Source organism: Scyliorhinus torazame, chromosome 1, assembly GCF_047496885.1.
Source record: "Scyliorhinus torazame isolate Kashiwa2021f chromosome 1, sScyTor2.1, whole genome shotgun sequence".
NCBI lineage: Eukaryota > Metazoa > Chordata > Chondrichthyes > Carcharhiniformes > Scyliorhinidae > Scyliorhinus > Scyliorhinus torazame.
The window spans coordinates 246,633,271-246,650,843 of NC_092707.1; the positions used below are offsets into that span (position 1 = coordinate 246,633,271).

General features: G+C 48.4%; 1 protein-coding gene across 3 annotated transcripts in view; it reads right to left on the reverse strand.

Annotated features, from left to right (window-relative positions):
• LOC140420229 (retinol dehydrogenase 13-like) overlaps positions 1–17,573 on the reverse strand; it is a 213,744-nt gene that overhangs the window by 19,043 nt on the left and 177,128 nt on the right. For 2 of the 3 annotated variants that reach the window (XM_072504277.1, XM_072504264.1), the window contains one exon: positions 3,225–3,326. The exons of the other annotated variant lie outside the window; for it this stretch is intronic. In XM_072504277.1, coding sequence (XP_072360378.1) covers positions 3,225–3,326 — 102 coding nt within the window. The remainder of the gene's footprint in view (positions 1–3,224; positions 3,327–17,573) is intronic. 3 annotated transcript variants of the gene reach the window in all.

The following is a 17,573-nucleotide window of genomic DNA, read 5'->3' on the forward strand; positions in this document are numbered from 1 at the left end:
CTTTTCATCTTGCATTCATCAGGACAATCACAAGAATAGCAATTCAGGGGAAACAACAAGTTTATACTGTATGAGAAGAGGGAGTGCTGATTTGTTGGCAAGTAGACTCTGATTAGTAGAGGTGTTGCCATGGAGAATGTGACTGACATGCCAAGCACGGTTTGAAAATTTAAACCAGGCTACTTGACTCTGATTAAGCATTTCCCTGAGGAATGAACCAGCCAATGACGATCATTTGTTTAGTTTAGCTGAAAGAGGTGCATGTTCTTTCTGTCTGAAAAGAACAGGGCACTGTATATTAATAGATGTAGTTTCCAGTACATGCAAATGCACCACACTGCAAGCCCAAATTAATCTTATAATTGGTTATCAGAGTATTATTTTAAGCACAGAGGATTATTGAGCAAATGTTGTCCAAACATTGAATCACATCTCATGTTGAAAACCGTGTTTTGAATTTTGCAAGCAGGGGTTGGTTGGGTGTGGTCTGTCCCTTGCCCGTTGCAAACAGTGCAAGAGACAAGTTGTTTGCTATAATCCACCAGTCTTTGAGACATGCAGCCTACATTCCTAGCATCACACTGGCACCGAAATCCATATAACACTGGTGTATGATAGGCAGAACATCTTTTTGGCTTGATGGCAATATCATGTACATGGCGAATATCACTCGACTGCATAGTAGCAGGGTGAAATAGATAGCTTTACCTGTTGCTCAGATTTTTGAGATAGCTTGCTCTTCCGGGGTAATCGGAGGTAGACTGGGCACCTTTCAAGGCTGCAAGTCCGTTCATGAGTTTGCATAATATACAGTGCGAAATGATCCTGTGGGATGTCTTTGTTGACTCAGTTTCAGCATCAAGCCTGCATGGTGAGAAAATAGCTTGGGCCCTACTTACAAGGTTGGCAATAAGACCAATCTCATAGTGTGTGTACTGACCAGTGAAGGTAGGTTTGCAGTAGACAGTGGCACAGAATTCCCTGGCAGAGTTTTCAAATAGTGAATCAAGGAAAGAGAGTTAATTTGGCTGCTCTATTTCAAAGGTGAATTAGAGCACAGGATGGAGCCTATTAAGACATGCAAGGAAATTGTTACATGCTGCTATGGATCAAATTAATCATCAACATATAAGAAATATGCAAAGAATAAGAGTTTAGGTGTCATTCCATCACACATTTCTCATGGAACCAATAAGGATGTTGGCAAGAGCTGGGCCTAGTGGAGATCCCATGGCAACACCATCTATTTGGGAGGAGACTCAGTATGGTTCAGTTCCCGCTGCATTTGGACATGGACTGCTTCAGTAAATGAGTTGCGAATGGTGCTGAACATAGTGCACTCATCAGTAAACATTCCACTTCTGACCCAATGAATGTCACTGGTGAAGTAGTTGAAGATAGTTGAGCCTGGGACACCACCGAGGAACTCCTGCAGTGATGTACTGGAATGGAGATGACTGACGTCCAACAATCACCTTCCTTCATGCTGGGCATGAGTCGAACTAGTGCAGTGTTTCCCTGATTCCCATTGTTTCCAGTTTTTCCAGGGTACCTTGATGCCATACTTGGTCAAATGCTGCCACAATGTCAAGGGTAGTCATGCTCACCTCATAACCGGAGTTCAGCTCTTTTGTCCATGTTTGAACCAAGGCTTGTAATAAGGTCAGGAGCTGAGTGACCTTGGCAGAACCCAAACTGAGGCATCAGTAAGCACATTATCGCTAAGTATGCCACTTGATATCATTGGCAATGACTCCTTCCATCACTTTACTGATGATTGGGAGTAGACTGATGAGGTGGCAATTGGTCAGGTGGTAATTGGCCAGGTTGGATTTGTCCTGCTTTGTGTACAGGACATGGCTGGGCAATTTTCCACATTGCCAAATGGATGTCAGTGAATGAATGGCTAGGTGTGCAGCAAGTTTTGGAGCTCAATTCTTCAGTACTATTGCTGAAATGTTGTCAAGGCCTACAGCCTTTGCAGTATCCAATGCATTCATCACTTCCTTGATATCAGATTGGAGAGAATCAAATTGATTGAAGACTGGCACCTGTGGTGCTGAGGACCTCCGGAGGAGGCCAAGATGGATCATCCACTTGACACTTCTGGCTGAAGATTGTTACAAATGTTTCAGCCGGCAACACGGTGACACAGTGGGTTAGCCCTGCTGCTTCACGGCACCAAGGTCCCAGGTTCAATGCCAGCTCTGGGTCATGTTCGTGTGGAGTTTGCACTTTCTCCCCGTGTTTGCGTGGGTTTCGCCCCCACAACCCAAAGATGTGCAGGCTAGGTAGATTGGCCACGTTAAATTGCCCCTTAATTGGAAAAAATGAATTGGGTACTCCAAATTTTTTTAAAAATAAAATGTTTCAGCCTCATCTTTTGCACTAATGTGCTGGGCTCCCATCATTGAGGATAGGGATATTTGTGGAGCTAGATTTTGTCCATTAAACTTTTTGGGGTTTGTAGTTGATGTTGAAGACTCCCAGGACTGTATATGACTGTGCCACCACTTCTGCTGCACCTATACTGGTGAGACAGGACATACCCAAGGATGGTGATGGTAGTATTTTGGACAGGATCCGTCAAGTAGGATTCTGTGAGGATGGCAGATTTCCTTCCCTGAAGGACATTAGATGGCTTTTTACGACAATCAACAGTGGTTTCATGGTAAGCATTCGGCTTTAATTACAGATTTTTATCAATTCAAATTCCATCATCTGCCATGGTGGGATTTGAACCCAGGGCATTACACTAGGGCTCTGGATTACTCATCCAATGAGATACCGCTACACCACTGCCTCCCCCCAATTCATCTGCCAGGACTTGCTTTGTTTAATTCCCTGCCAAGCACATTAACAAAAAAGCCCTTTATGTAGGGAAATGTTAAAGCTGTTGTTGGAATATTATGCACTGTTGCCAGTGGTGCTCAAAATCAGGCCATGTAATGTAAATGGGCAACGTTCAAAGCACCAGCAGACAAAACACAACAAATGCTACTGCTGGAAGCCAACTTGTACAGCATTCCACTTGTATCTGGCAAATATAACAGTTAAAAAGCATTTCCAAACGGTTCTGAAAATTGCGGTTGTGCACTTATTTAGATGATGCTGGGGCTGTGCTATCCAATTTGGTGCTTCAAGCTCACAACAGACTTCAAACCATTTACCAGAAAGACGTTTGCTCTTGAGATGGTGAAATAAAATTAGTCTGCATCACTTACCTAATATTGTACTAGAAAAATTTGATTTATGCATTCCTGTGTGTCTGCCAAGTTCTGTGTTCACTACCCCTGGGTGCACAGCATTGACTGTAACCCCACTTCCTTTATTGAAAAACAAAACAAAGAAAGGTTTGTTATTTTAAAATCAGTGAAATTAAATTTAAAACATCAAAAACAAAAACAAGTGTGTTCTTGCCGATGCCTCAAAAAATTCATATATAGTGTTAGCTGAGGCATTCAATCTGGGTGATGCAGTCATTTAATTCAATGGCTCTCATGGTCACGGTTCACATATGAATAATACTCACTATTTGCCCTGTGAACAGCCAGGTAAATTATAGTGCCTCTGTTGCAACAGGCTCGCAAAATACAGTCTCGGGATTAAATTTGGGGTCTTTCCGGTTTATACAGTTTATAGACATCCCACTTACTTGGGATATTATGGGAATACACAAAGCATGTTTGTGCAGTTTAATTTTTCAAAAGTACCATAAGGAAGACTCTAAGGGCTGGATTCTCCGATTCTGGGGCTATGTCCCCACACCGGCATGGGAATGGTGGCGTTTTACGCCAGATAAAAAGGCGTAAACGGCCGATTCCCCGTTTTGCTGGCGGCTAGCATGCCGGCAACGTGGAGCACCCAGCTCCAGCCGCCGATACGGCCCAGAGAATTGCCGGGTCCGTGGCCACGCAAGCGCACGGCGGCGGCCTGCAGCGGCCGCGCAACATGGCGGTGGCAACCCGCGGATCCGGGTCACAAAATAGTGCCCGTTTTGGCCAGTTCGTGTGCCCCAGACCACCCCCTACAGTGCCCCCAGCCCCGAATAAAGTCCCCCCCCGCCCGCCGATCGGCCCTCCCCCGACTGTGGCGCTGGACTGAGTCTGCAGCCGCCACGTCGAGTTCCCGACGGATGAGACCATACATGACCGACGTCGTCGGGAACTTGGCCGGTCGGGGATGGGGCATCGGGGGCGGGCCTCAGGCATTGTCCTGAGGCTGTCGATACATGGCGCGGCGTACTCAAGAGAGTATGCCGCTTTGAAGGGGGCGGTGCATCGCAAAAGCGCCGCCACCCCCAATTTGGTCGGGAATTTGTATCTCCGGCTGATCACCGAATGCGATTTCGGCGTCAGCAACCGGAAAATCCAGCCCTAGGTCTTTGATTAGCATTGATTTTGAATGGTGTAATGAAATCTCTCCTTCCTGCTTCTATAATTTCCAATCTCTACTTTCTTTCCCTTCCTCCTCCACATGCCTTCCTGCTTCTATAATTTCCTATCCCTATTTTCTTTTCCTTCCTCCTCCACTCTTTCCCCCCGTCCATTTCTGGTTCCCTCTTTAATCTTCCTTTTTCTCATTCTATTTGTTATTGCTTTCCCATTTGTCTTTGCAAATTTGTGCTGATAAGCATCACCATCAGAACTTGGGTGAGCTCAAGGCAACAATACTGGGGAAGTGAGATTGTGCACATGTGGGGATAGAATGGCCAATCTGTTACTGTATGCTAAGAATTGCCTTCAAGCCTATCAAATACTCTGTTGAGTGTACAAATTTGGACTTGCTCAAAATCTGTATTCCTGTGTGACCCTATTTAAGGGCGAATTTAAATGACAGCCTTCCAGGTACAAAAATACCCGCTAACCATTACTTTTTGGTTCCTGCCACTGAGCCAATCTTGGATCTAACTTTCCACTTTGCCTTGGATACCACTGGCTCTTGCTTTGCTGCCCAACTTGCCCTGCGGACCTTGTTATACGCCTTGTTAAAATCTACGCAGCGTTCATCGAATGCACTATATTTATCCTGGTTACCGCCTCCAAAAATTCAATCAAATTATTAGGAACTTCCCTCAACAAACATTATGAAGTGCTTCAAGTGGTTGGTCATGAGACACATCAACTCCATACTTCCAGAATGACTTGATCCACTGCAATTTGCATATCGCCACAACTGGTCCACTGCAGACACCAGCTCCCTGGCCCTATAATTATCCTTGGAACATCTCGACAACAAGGACTCCTACCTCAGACTCCTATTCATTGATACAGCTCTGCCTTCAACACCATAATTCCAGCCAAGCTCATATCCAAACCCCAAAACCTAGGACTTGGCTCCTCCCTCTATAACTGGATCATCTACTTCCTGACCCATAGACCACAATCAGTAAACAACTGCACCTCCTCCATGATAATCCTCAATACCGGCACCCCGCAAGGCTGTGTACTTAGTCCCCTACTACACTCCTGTACACACACGACTGTGTAGCAAAATTCAGCTCCAACTTCATCCACAATTTTGCTGATGACACGACCGTGGTGGATCGGATCTCAAACAATGATGAGTCAGAGTACAGGAGGGAGATAGAGAACCTAGTGGGTGGAGCAACGACAACAATCTCTCCCTCAACATCAGCAAAACTAAGGAGCTGGTCATCGACTTCAGGAAGCGAAGTGTCGTACACAACCCTATCTGCATCAATGGTGCCAAGGTGGGGATGGTTGATAGCTTCAAATTCCTAGGTGTGCACATCACCAACAATCTGTCCTGGTCCACCCACGTTGACGCTACAACCAAGAAAGCACAACAGGGCCTAGACTTCCTCAGGAAACTAAGGAAATTCAGCATGACCACATCAATTTTTACAGGTGCACCATAGAAAGCATCCCATTTGGCTGAATCAGGGCTTGGTATGGCAGCTGCTCGGCCCATGACCGTAAGAAACTACAGAGTCTTGAACACATCCAGTCCATCACACAAATGCACCTCCCATTCATTGACTCTGTCTATACTTCCCACTTGGGGAAGTGGGCACCCTGGTTATTCTCTCTTCCAATCTCTTCCATCGGGCAGAAGATACAAAAGTCTGAGAACACGCACTAACAGATTCAAAAACGGTTTCTTCCCCGCTGTTATCAGACCCCTGAATGACTCTCTTATGGACTGACTCTACGTATCTTCTCTACTGTTGCACTGTTGTAGCACTATACTCCGTATGCTTCACCCACTGTGTGCTTCACCCAATGTCATTTACATTGTGTATTTATCGTATGTCATATGCTTGTCTCATGCATGGAATGATATGCCTGGACTGTACGCAGAACAATACTTTTCACTGTAGCTCTGTAAACGTGACAATGAATCTAAATCCATGCTATCTTTAATTAATCGGTACCTTTCCAAATGAAAATTTATCCTGCCCCTCAGAATTTATTCCAATAATTTGCCCACTAGCAAGGTTCGGCTGACTGGCCTGTAATTACTTGACCTATTATACCCTTTTTTTAAAGCAACGGTACCACGCTAGCAATCCACCAGCCCTTGGCATCAATCGTGTAGCCAGAGAGGATCTGAAAATGATGGTCAGAGCCTCCGTTATTTCTTCCCTTACTTCTATTTGGAGCTTGGACTGAATTTCATTCCGTTTATCCACCTTCAAAGATATTGAACACTGCAATATTTCCTCTCTCTCTTTACCGTTCAATGTTTCACACACCTCAACTATAATACGTACATCTTGATTGAACTTCATTTGTGATATAGGCACAAAAGATTCACGAAGAACCATGCCCACATCTTCCACCTCCATATACAGGTAACCAATTTGGTCTTTAATCTTTTCCTACTCTTTAATTGTTTGTTTTCTCCATGTAGTTGCAAAACAACTTTGGGTCTTTCTTGATTTTACTCACCAATATTCTTAAAATGCTCTCTGACTGTTCATCCTTCTCACCTCAGAATGTTTTTTAGCCTCTCAACCCCAGCACCAGGGAGGCAATATACCATCCTGGAGTTACATCCGCAAAAAAGCCAGTCTTTCCATGAACTATCAAATCCCCTACCATTATTGCTTTTTTTGACCCCCCCCCCCAAACCCCCTCCCCTTCCCCTCTCCTTTCTGTACAGCTGAACCACCAATGGCACTGTGGACTTGGCTCTGGTTGTACTCCCCAGAGGAATCATTTCCATTCTCAGTTTCCAAAACTGAACAATGGTTAGGGAGCAAGATGCTCTTGGGGAATCCTTCCACTCTGCCTGGGCCTCTTTATCTACCTGACGGTTGCCCATTCTATCTCTGGCTGCACGTTATGAAGCTGCATGGTGACACCTACAGAAACATGCTAACTAAGTAGCTTATAGCCTAGCAGAAGCACTGCAGTAATATCAGCTGCTGCTCAAGCTCCTCCAGCTGACCACACTTCCTGCACATGGTGTCCAAGACTTGTGATGCATATAATAATAATAATCGCTTATTGTCACAAGTAGGCTTCAATGAAGTTACTGTGAAAAGCCCCCAGTCGCCACATTCCGGCGCCTGTTCGGGGAGGCTGGAATGGGAATTGAACCCGCGCTGCTGGCCTTGTTCTGCATTACAAGCCAGCTAAACCAGCCCCAACAGGTATATAACAGGTTATCCAGACTAATAATTTTGACTCTTTCTCTCTAAAAACCACACTTCCTAGTCTCACTACTGTTGTGTTTGTCTCCTTGCTCTCAAGTGAGCAATGTGCTGGCTCAGAGGTGAAAATCAGTGACAGATCATATTGCGCAATTAAAATGTCAGAATTGGCTTCCCAATCGCTTAAAATATATCACCATGCTTAAACAAAAATGTATTGGCCCAGACTTTCCTTCCACAAAAGTGGTGATTACCGAGATGTTTGCCACTATTGAGAGACTAAATAGCACCGCAGCCTCTCGCAAGCTCACTTAGGCTAAAATCTGGAAGTTGTGGTCCCCCTGAAAGGGCTTCAGAGAAACTCAGGCTGATGGTCCTGCTCTTCCTGTTCTTATAGCAGCAGGGACCATTTGTTTGAAATCTTTGTCTGTTTGCCCTCAACTTGTACAGATTCTTCCATGCAAAAAGTTAAAGTTGATAATCACAAGCGTACGTCAAGAAATCAGCCCTACAAATGCTAATAAACCCACAAAACAAACAGATGGCTGATCAAAATGATTCTCATGATTCCCCTGACACCCCATCATATCCCACCACACCACTGGCTCCTCTTTCCCGCAGCTCCCTGCCACACACTGGTTTTCCTCAAACTCTGCTCAGGATTCTTCCCCATCCTGTCCCACTTGACATCGATGCCGGAAACAACTTGAGAGGGGGGGGAAAATAAATGCAATTGTTAAGTATGAGCACAATAGCAGTTCATGGTGTTGTGTTAAGCACACTGAGATAACACGGGCTGCAACTGGATGCAGCTATAACTGAAAGATACTCCAGACCTTGAAGTTAGTTCAATTTGATTTATTGAACCTGTCACACAGTTAGCTCAGTTCTCTGTGAGTTCGACTCTCTGTTAACCCAAGTGTGATTACTCCGTCTGGCTGAACCAGACTAGCTCTTAGCCACGTGCTGTAGGTGTTAAGTGATATATACACCTGACTCACTCTGTAGATGTCCCCAGTGGAAAGAGGAGGAGTGAGAGTGCATTGTGCCTTTTATAGTGGGAGATCACCCCCAAGTGTTCTGCCTGCTGATTGGTTATGTCCTGTTCGCTGTGTTCATTAGCTGCCTGTCTGTATCTCATTATGTGCATGTCTGCATATCATGACATCTCCCCTTTTGAAATATTTTTCTGTAGCATATGTGAAAGTATTTACACATGTAGGCCGAAAAACTAACTTATTTACATACAATGGCAGATGGGAACATATGTACATGTGAAAACAGCTGTCTAATGTGCGAAAACAGAACATAGCAAACAAAACAATTGTTCACAAGTCCAGTCTCTGAGGCTTTCCTCTGATCCTGGTCGACCGCTGGAGAGGTGGTGGTGGGGACGACGGCGCCTTGATGGGCGGGATTGAAGCCCGACTGGTGGCCTCGTGGTTCGAGGCATCAGGAGGTGGCACAATAACAGATGGAAACAACGAAGAATGTGGTTGCGAGCGGGCAACTGTGCACAGTGCCCGTCTGTTTCACCGCACAACAGAGCCATCAGCCATACGCACAACATACGATCGAGAAGCAGCCTGTCGAACAACAATAGCTGGAGCTGACCAGCCTCCATCAGGTAGCTTGATCCGAACAGCATCTGTCGGGGATAGCACAGGCAAATCGGTGGCATGAGCATCATAGCCCTGCTTTTGCCGGTCCCTGAGTTTCCGCACCTTCTGCAGCATTGGGAGGTGATCCAGGTCAGGCAAGTGAATGGCTGGAAGAGTCGTCCGCAGGTCCCTGTTCATCAGGAGTTGAGCCGGTGACATGCCGGTAGACAGAGGGGTTGCCCTGTACGCAAGCAGCGCAAGGTTGACGTCAGAAGCAGAATCCGCGGCCTTGCAAATGAGCTGCTTCACTATGTGCACCCCTTTCTCAACCTTCCCGTTGGACTGCGGGTAATGTGGGCTGGAAGTGACGTGATGAAACTGATATACTGGGCAAATCTTGACCAAATTGCCCTTAGTGTTGGGTGGGGTTACTGGGTTGTGGGGATAGGGTGGAGGGGTTGACCTTGGGTAGGGTGCTCTTTCCAAGAGCCGGTGCAGACTCGATGGACCGAATGGCCTCCTTCTGCCCTGTACATTCTATGATTCTATGACCGTTGTCACTCATGACAGTGAGGGGAATACCATGCCTGGAGAACGTCTCCTTACAGGCCTTGATGACAGTCTTGGATGTGAGGTCCAAGAGCTTCACGACTTCTGAGCAGTTGGAAAAATATTCAATGATCAACACATAATCACGACCATTGGCGTGAAAGAGGTCGACGCCCACCTTGGACCACGGGGAGGTCACGATTTTGTGCTGCTGAAGTGTCTCCTTGCTCTGTGCTGGCTGGAAGCGTTGACAGGTCGGACAGTTGAGGACCATATTTGAGATGTCCTGACTGATCCCAGGCCAGTAGACAGCTTGCTGGCTCTGCGCTTCCACTTCTCGACACCCAGATGCCCCTCGTGGATTTGCCGGAGCACCAAGGTCTGGTGACTGAGTGGAATGACAATGCGGACCAGCTTGAGGAGTACACCATCAACCACTGTCAGGTCGTCCTTCACATTGAAGAATTGAGGGCACTGCCCTTTTTGCCAGCCATTGGCGAGGTGGCGCATGACACGCTGCAGAAGAGGGTCTTTGGCTGTCTCGTCGCGAATGCAGATCACCTTTTCATCCGTCGCCGGGAGGTTGCTGGCCCACAGCTGCACCTGTGATTCAACCTGTTGGATGAATGCCGGTGGGTCAGCAGGCAAGGTTATGGAGCGGGACAAGGCATCCGCAATAATGAGCTCCTTGCCAGGCGTGTACACGAGTTCAAAGACGTACCTTCTGAGTCTGAGGAGGATGCGCTGCAACCGAGGCGTCATGTCGTTCAGGTCCTTGTGGATAATGTGGACCAGAGGCCTGTGGTCTGTCTCGATGGTGAACGTCGGCAGGCCGTAGACATAGTCGTGAAACTTGAGAATGCCAGTGAGAAGACCCAGGCATTCCTTCTCTATTTGGGCGTACCGCTGCTCGGTGGGTGTCATCGCCCACGATGTGTAGGCAACCGGTGCCCAGGATGAGGTGTCATCGCGCTGGAGCAGCACCGCGCCGATGCCGTCCTGGCTTGCATCTGTTGAGATTTTTGTTTCCCTGTCAGGGTCAAAAATGCCAACACAGGTGCAGTGGTGAGCTTGGCTTTCAGCTCCACCACTCTGCTTGATGAGCTGCCTGCCACTCAAAGGCAGTAGACTTTTTCACCAGGTGTCTGAGGGCCGTGGTGTGTGAGGCCAGGTTTGGGATAAACTTGCCCAAAAAGTTTACCATGCCTAGGAAGCACAGCACCGCCTTCTTGTCTTCAGGGGTCTTCATGGCTTCGATGGCCTTGACCTTGTCTGTGTCCGGGCGCACACCCTGCTGAGATATCTGGTCACCTAAGAACTTAACTGTCGACATGCCAAAGCAACACTTGGCCCTGTTCAGCTTGATGCCATTGGCATGCACACAGCGGAATACCTGCTGGAGACGAGAGATGTGCTCTTCGGGGGTTGTGGACCACATGATAACGTCGTCCACATACACACGAACCCCTTCAATGCCATCCATCATCTCTCCATGATTCTATGAAAGATCTCCGAGGCCGAGACAATGCCGAACGGCACATGATTCTAGCAGTACCTGCCAAACGGTGTGTTGAAGGTGCAGAGCCTTCTGCTGGACTCATCCAGCTGGATTTGCCAAAATCCATGTGACGCATCTAACTTTGTGAAAAACAGGGCGTGTGCCATCTCACTTGTGAGTTCCTCCCGCTTCGGGATGGGGTAGTGTTCATGCATTATATTCTGGTTGAGATCCTTGGGATCAATGCAGATGCGCAGCTCCCCCGAAGGCTTTTTTACATATACCATCGAGCTGACCCAGTCAGTTGGTTCTGTAACTTTGGAGATAATGCCCTGGTCCTGAAGATCCTTTAGCTGCGCCTTCAGGCGCTCCTTCAGTGAAGCCGGGACCTGGCGTGGTGTGTGGACCACAGGCGTGGCATCAGACCACAGCAGGATCTTGTACCGATATGGCAGAGTGCCCATCCCGTCAAACACATCCGGATACTGAGCGAGGATGTCGACAATACCGGCTTGAAGATCCACGTTGGGGGAGGTCATTGTGTAGACCCGCTGCACAAGGTTTAGCTGCTTGCATGCATGTGCGCCGAGCAGGGAGACCTTGTCTGGCTTGACGATTTCAAACCTTAGCCTTGCGTGAATGCTCCTGTTGGAAACAAGCAGATGGCAGGATCCCAGTGCTGTGTTGGCATTGCCGTTATAGTCCAGGAGCTGACAGGCTGCTGGAAGGAGCTTGGGTGGCTTCTTGATGCGGTTGAAATCTGCCTGTGAAAGGAGATTGGTAGAAGCACCTGTGTCCAGCTTGAACTGGATAGAGCATTGATTTACTTGCATCATCGCACGCCATTCGTCCGCAGAATCCACAGTGAGGATGGGCAGGCTCTGTGATGATGTCGGTGAGACATATTCACGTGTGATGATGATGCCCACATGGTAGGGGGACTCCAGGCAATCATCCTCTGGATCCGTTGTACTGCCAGGATCAGAATCCTGTAAACCTTGCTGGACACTCCGAACGCGCCAGTGTTGGAGTTGGGAACGCTGGCCCTTGACTGGTGGTGCAGACCTGCACAAGGCTGCATAGTGTCCAGGCTTCCCGCAATTTAAACATCGCCTGCCTCTTGCAGGGCAGTGTTTCTTTAAGTTGGTGGTGCCGCAGTTCAGGCACGTCATGACATCGTTACTCTCCGTGCGTCGTCGCACATGCGCAGTGCGGTCGCAGACTTTCGCACCTGCGCAGTGTGGTGATTGGCCGCTTTGTTATCCCATTCGCATCGCGCATGCGTGGGGCTCCGGGAAGAGCGTGCAAAATGGCCGCTTTCATCAATGCTGAGGCGCTGCATCCGGGCGATGGCCTGCACACTCTCTGCCACGTGGGAGTCAAGTTTCTCATTTTCAGCCGATTTGTATTGGGAATACCGATTTTTGGAGTGCTCATGCACTGTACATGTTTCAATCGCGACTGGCAGGGTCATATGCTTGATTTTCAGTAGCTGCTCTCTCAGAGGATCTGAGTGCACTCCAAAAACGATTTGGTCTCTGATCATGGAGTCAGCAATATCACCAAAGTTGCAGGACAGTGCTAGCAGGTGGAGGTTAGTTAAGAAGGAGTTGAAAGATTCATCTTTACCTTGTCGGCGTTGTTTGAATATATAGCGCTCGAAGATTTCATTGGTGTCCACTTCACAATGACTATCAAACTTGTCCAGGATGGTCTGAAACTTTGTCTTGTCCTGGCCTTTGGTGAAGTTAAACTAGTAGAAGAGTTGGATGGCTTGATCCCCTGCAGTTGAGAGGAGAAGCGCGAACTTTCTTGTATCAGACGCACCCTCGCGGTCTGAGGCTTAGATGTACAGCAGAAAGCTTTGCTTGAAGGTCCGCCAGTTGGCACTGAGATTGCCTGAGGTCCGCAGCTGTTGAGGAGCCTGGATCTTCTCCATGGTGCCAGGATACATTTGCTGGTCGTCACGGAACAGATTGCGGTAAACCACCTAGGGATAGCAGACTTCTGGTACCATGTCGTGTTAAGCACACTGAGATAACATGGACTGCAACTGGATGATGCTATAACTGAAAGATACTCCAGACCTTGAAGTTAGTTCAATTTGATTTGTTGAACCTGTCACACAGTTAGCTCAGTTCTCTGTGAGTTCGACTCTGCTAACCTAAGTGTGATTACTCGGTCTGACTGAACCAGATAGCTCTTAGCCACGTCCTGTCGGTGTTATGTGACACATACACCTGACTCACTCTGTAGATGTCCCCAGTGGAAAGAGGTACAGTGTGAGTGCCTCATGCCTCCTACAGTAGGAAACCACCCCCAAGTGTTCTGCCTGCTGATTGATTATGTCCTGTTCTCTGTGTTCATTAGCTGCCTGTCTGTATCTCATTATGTGCATGTCTGCATATCATGACACATGGTACCAATTGAAAGTTACTAACAAGAGACATAGCTGTCTGTTGCCTTTGTGGTAGGATATCTGCAGCTGTGTTCACAAGCCACCTAGTCACAGATGAAAGGTTAGGTACCAGTGCAGGCTGTGACTTATCTGTTTGGAAACTTTTGAGAAAAGGATACAGCCATTGATTGGCTGAAGCCTATGAAGGGCGGTGTGTTGGTCAGAGGCTGCATCTTACAGATAAATACTGGCAGGGTTCCAGTTAGTTTGTGTCTCACAGCTACGAGTTACAAGGACGAGTTACTGTGCCAGCCTAGCTTTCCAGTTAAACAATGTTTCAATGCATCCTCGTTTACAAATCTCACCATTACCTTATTAGAACATAGAACATAGAACGATACAGCGCAGTACAGGCCCTTCGGCCCACGATGTTGCACCGAAACAAAAGCCATCTAACCTACACTATGCCATTATCATCCATATGTTTATCCAATAAACTTTTAAATGCCCTCAATGTTGGCGAGTTCACTACTGTTGCAGGTAGGGCATTCCACGGCCTCACTACTCTTTGCGTAAAGAACCTACCTCTGACCTCTGTCCTATATCTATTACCCCTCAGTTTACAGCTATGTCCCCTCGTGCCAGCCATTTCCATCCGCGGGAGAAGGCTCTCACTGTCCACCTTATCTAACCCCCTGATCATTTTGTATGCCTCTATTAAGTCTCCTCTTAACCTTCTTCTCCATCAGCCTTTCCTCATAAGATTTTCCCTCCATACCAGGCAACATCCTGGTAAATCTCCTCTGCACCCGCTCCAAAGCCTCCACGTCCTTCCTATAATGCGGTGACCAGAACTGTACGCAATACTCCAAATGCGGCCGCACCAGAGTTTTGTACAGCTGCAACATGATCTCCTGACTCCGGAACTCAATCCCTCTACCAATAAAGGCCAACACTCCATAGGCCTTCTTCACAACCCTATCGACCTGGGTGGCAACTTTCAGGGATCTATGTACATGGACACCTAGATCCCTCTGCTCATCCACACTTCCAAGAACTTTACCATTAGCCAAATATTCCGCATTCCTGTTATTCCTTCCAAAGTGAATCACCTCACACTTCTCTACATTAAACTCCATTTGCCACCTCTCAGCCCAGCTCTGCAGCTTATCTATATCCCTCTGTAACCTGCTACATCCTTCCACACTGTCGACAACACCACCGACTTTAGTATCGTCTGCAAATTTACTCACCCACCCTTCTGCGCCCTCCTCTAGGTCATTGATAAAAATGACAAACAGCAACGGCCCCAGAACAGATCCTTGTGGTACGCCACTTGTAACTGAACTCCATTCTGAACATTTCCCATCAACCACCACCCTCTGTCTCCAACCCCACACTGAAGATACTGCACACCTCCAGTTTGGACCTCCTCAGCATCTGTGATTTTAATTACCCACTATTGGTGGCTGTCTTCAGCTGCCTAGGCCTAAACCTTGGAATTCCCTCCATAAACCTCTCCTGAGCTGTGCCTCTCTTTTCTGCTTTAAGGCATTCCTTAAAACTTAACTCATTTGCCCAAATATCTCTTTGTGGCTCAGTGTCACATTTTGTTTTATAATGCTTCTGTGAAGTGACTTGGGACATTTTGCATTAAAGATGCTATATAGAGGACTTCCGCTGGCGGCCATGGTGTGGGTGGTCGCACATTTGGTGGCTCCCGTTGTGGTGGACCTTATCTCCGGCTAACGGCTGGGCTGTGAGATTGTAAAAGCTGCAGGAGGGGTGGCAGGAGAGAGTGTCCCACCGGTGTATGGATTTGTGGACCAGATGTGGTCGAAAAAGGAGGGAAGACTTCCGGTGGCGGCTATGAGGGAGTAAGTCGCGCATTTGGTGGCTCCCGCTCTGGCCGGGCTTTTGGAACTTTCCCCCCGACCTTTTTGTGTTTTTGAGCGCTGGCTTTGAAGGCAAAGTGAATCTGGCACTGGTTCCACACATTGGTGTGTGGAACGAAGAACCCCAAGGGCTCGAAAAGGGAGAAGCTGATGAGGGAGGGACTTAGGTTTCGGGACAGAGAGGAGGTCGGGGGTGGGGGCTGCCAGGATGGGCTGGTGGCGGGCCCGGGAAAAAGGATGGCTGATCGGCGGGGGGGGGGGGGGGGGGGGGGGCACGGTGCCCCCAACTAGGCTGATCACCTGGAATGCTAAAGGGTTGAACGGGCCGGTCAAGAGGGTACGCATCTGAGGGCTCTGAAAGCGGACGTGGTAATGTTGCAGGAGACACACCTGAAAGTGGCGGATCAAGTCAGGCTAAGGAAGGGTTGGGTCAGTCAGGTCTTTCATTCGGGGCTGGACACCAAGACCAGAGGGGTTGCAATTTTGATCAACAGGCGGGTGCAATTTCAGGTGGGCAGTACAGTCTCGGCCGGGGGTCCGTTATGTCATGGTTAGCGGTAAGCTGGAGGGGAGGAAGGTAGTCTTGGTTAATGTGTACGCGCCAAATTGGGATGACGTGGAATTTATACAGAGGTTGCTGGGGAAGATACCTGACCTGGACTCGCACAAGTTGGTTATGGGAGGGGATTTTAATACAGTCATCGAACCCGGCCTGAACCGGTCGTGTTCAAAAACAGGTAGGGTGCCAGCAATGGCAAAGGAACTGATAGTGTTCATGGAGCAGATGGGGCCGGGGGGGGGGGGGGGGGGGGAGTTGACCCTTGGAGGTTTAGGCAGCCGATGGGGAAGGAGTTTTCTTTTTATTCGCAGGGTTTATTCCCGGATAGACTTTTTCATTTTGAGCAGGGATTTACTGGCGGGGGTGGTGGAAACGGGGTATTCGGCCATCACTATTCCGGATTATGCCCCACACTGGGTGGAACTGCAGGTTGGCGAGGAGAGCTTCCAGCACCCGCAATGGAGGTTAGAGGTGGGATTGTTGGTGGACGAGGCGGTGTGCAAGAGGTTGAGGAAGTCAATGCAGAATTACCTGCAGGTTAATGACACGGGGGAAGTCTCAGCAGCAGTGGTCTGGGAGGCGCTGAAGGCAGTGGAGAGAGGGGAGCTGATTTTGATCCGGGTTCATAGGGACAGGACGGATAGGGCAGAAACGGACCGACTGGTAAAGGAGATCTTGCAGATAGACAGGAGGTATGCGGTGACCCCAGGGGTGGAGCTCTTAAGGGAACGTCGGAGGCTGCAGTCGGAGTTCGGGGTGTTGTCCATCGGTAAGGCAGTGGAGCAGCTTAGAAAGGCGAGGGGTGCGTTTTACGAACATGGGGAGAAGGCCAGCAGAATGCTTGCTCAGCAGCTTAGAAAGAGGGAGGCGGCCAGGGAAATAGAGAGGGTGGTTGATGGGGATGGGAACTTGGTAGGAGAATCGGCAGGGCTAAACAGGGCATTCAGGGACATTTACAGCAGGCTCTATTGTTCGGAACCCCCCAAGGGGCTGGAGGGGATGAGACGCTTTTTGGACAGACTGACCTTCCCAAGAGTGGGTAGGGAGCTGGTAGATGGGCTGGGGCCCCCGATTAGGGCCGAATAAATAATTGAGGGCTTGAAGGCAATGCAGTCGAAAAAGCCCCGGGGCCGGATGGGTACCCGGTGGAGTTCTATAAAAAGTTCTCGGGGATTTTAGGGTCGGTGCTGGTCAAGGTTTTCAATGAGGCAAGGGACATTGGGGTGCTGCCCCTGACGCTGTCACAGGCCACTATTTCGTTGATATTGAAGCGGGACAAGAACCCGGAGCTATGCGGGTCATATAGGCCGATCTTTCTGCTTAATGTGGATGCCAAGTTACTGGCCAAAGTTTTGGCCTCCAGGATTGCAGATTGTGTGCCGGATGTGATTATGGAGGATCAAACGGGGTTTGTCAAGGGCAGGCAGTTGGTGGCCAATATAAGAAGGCTGC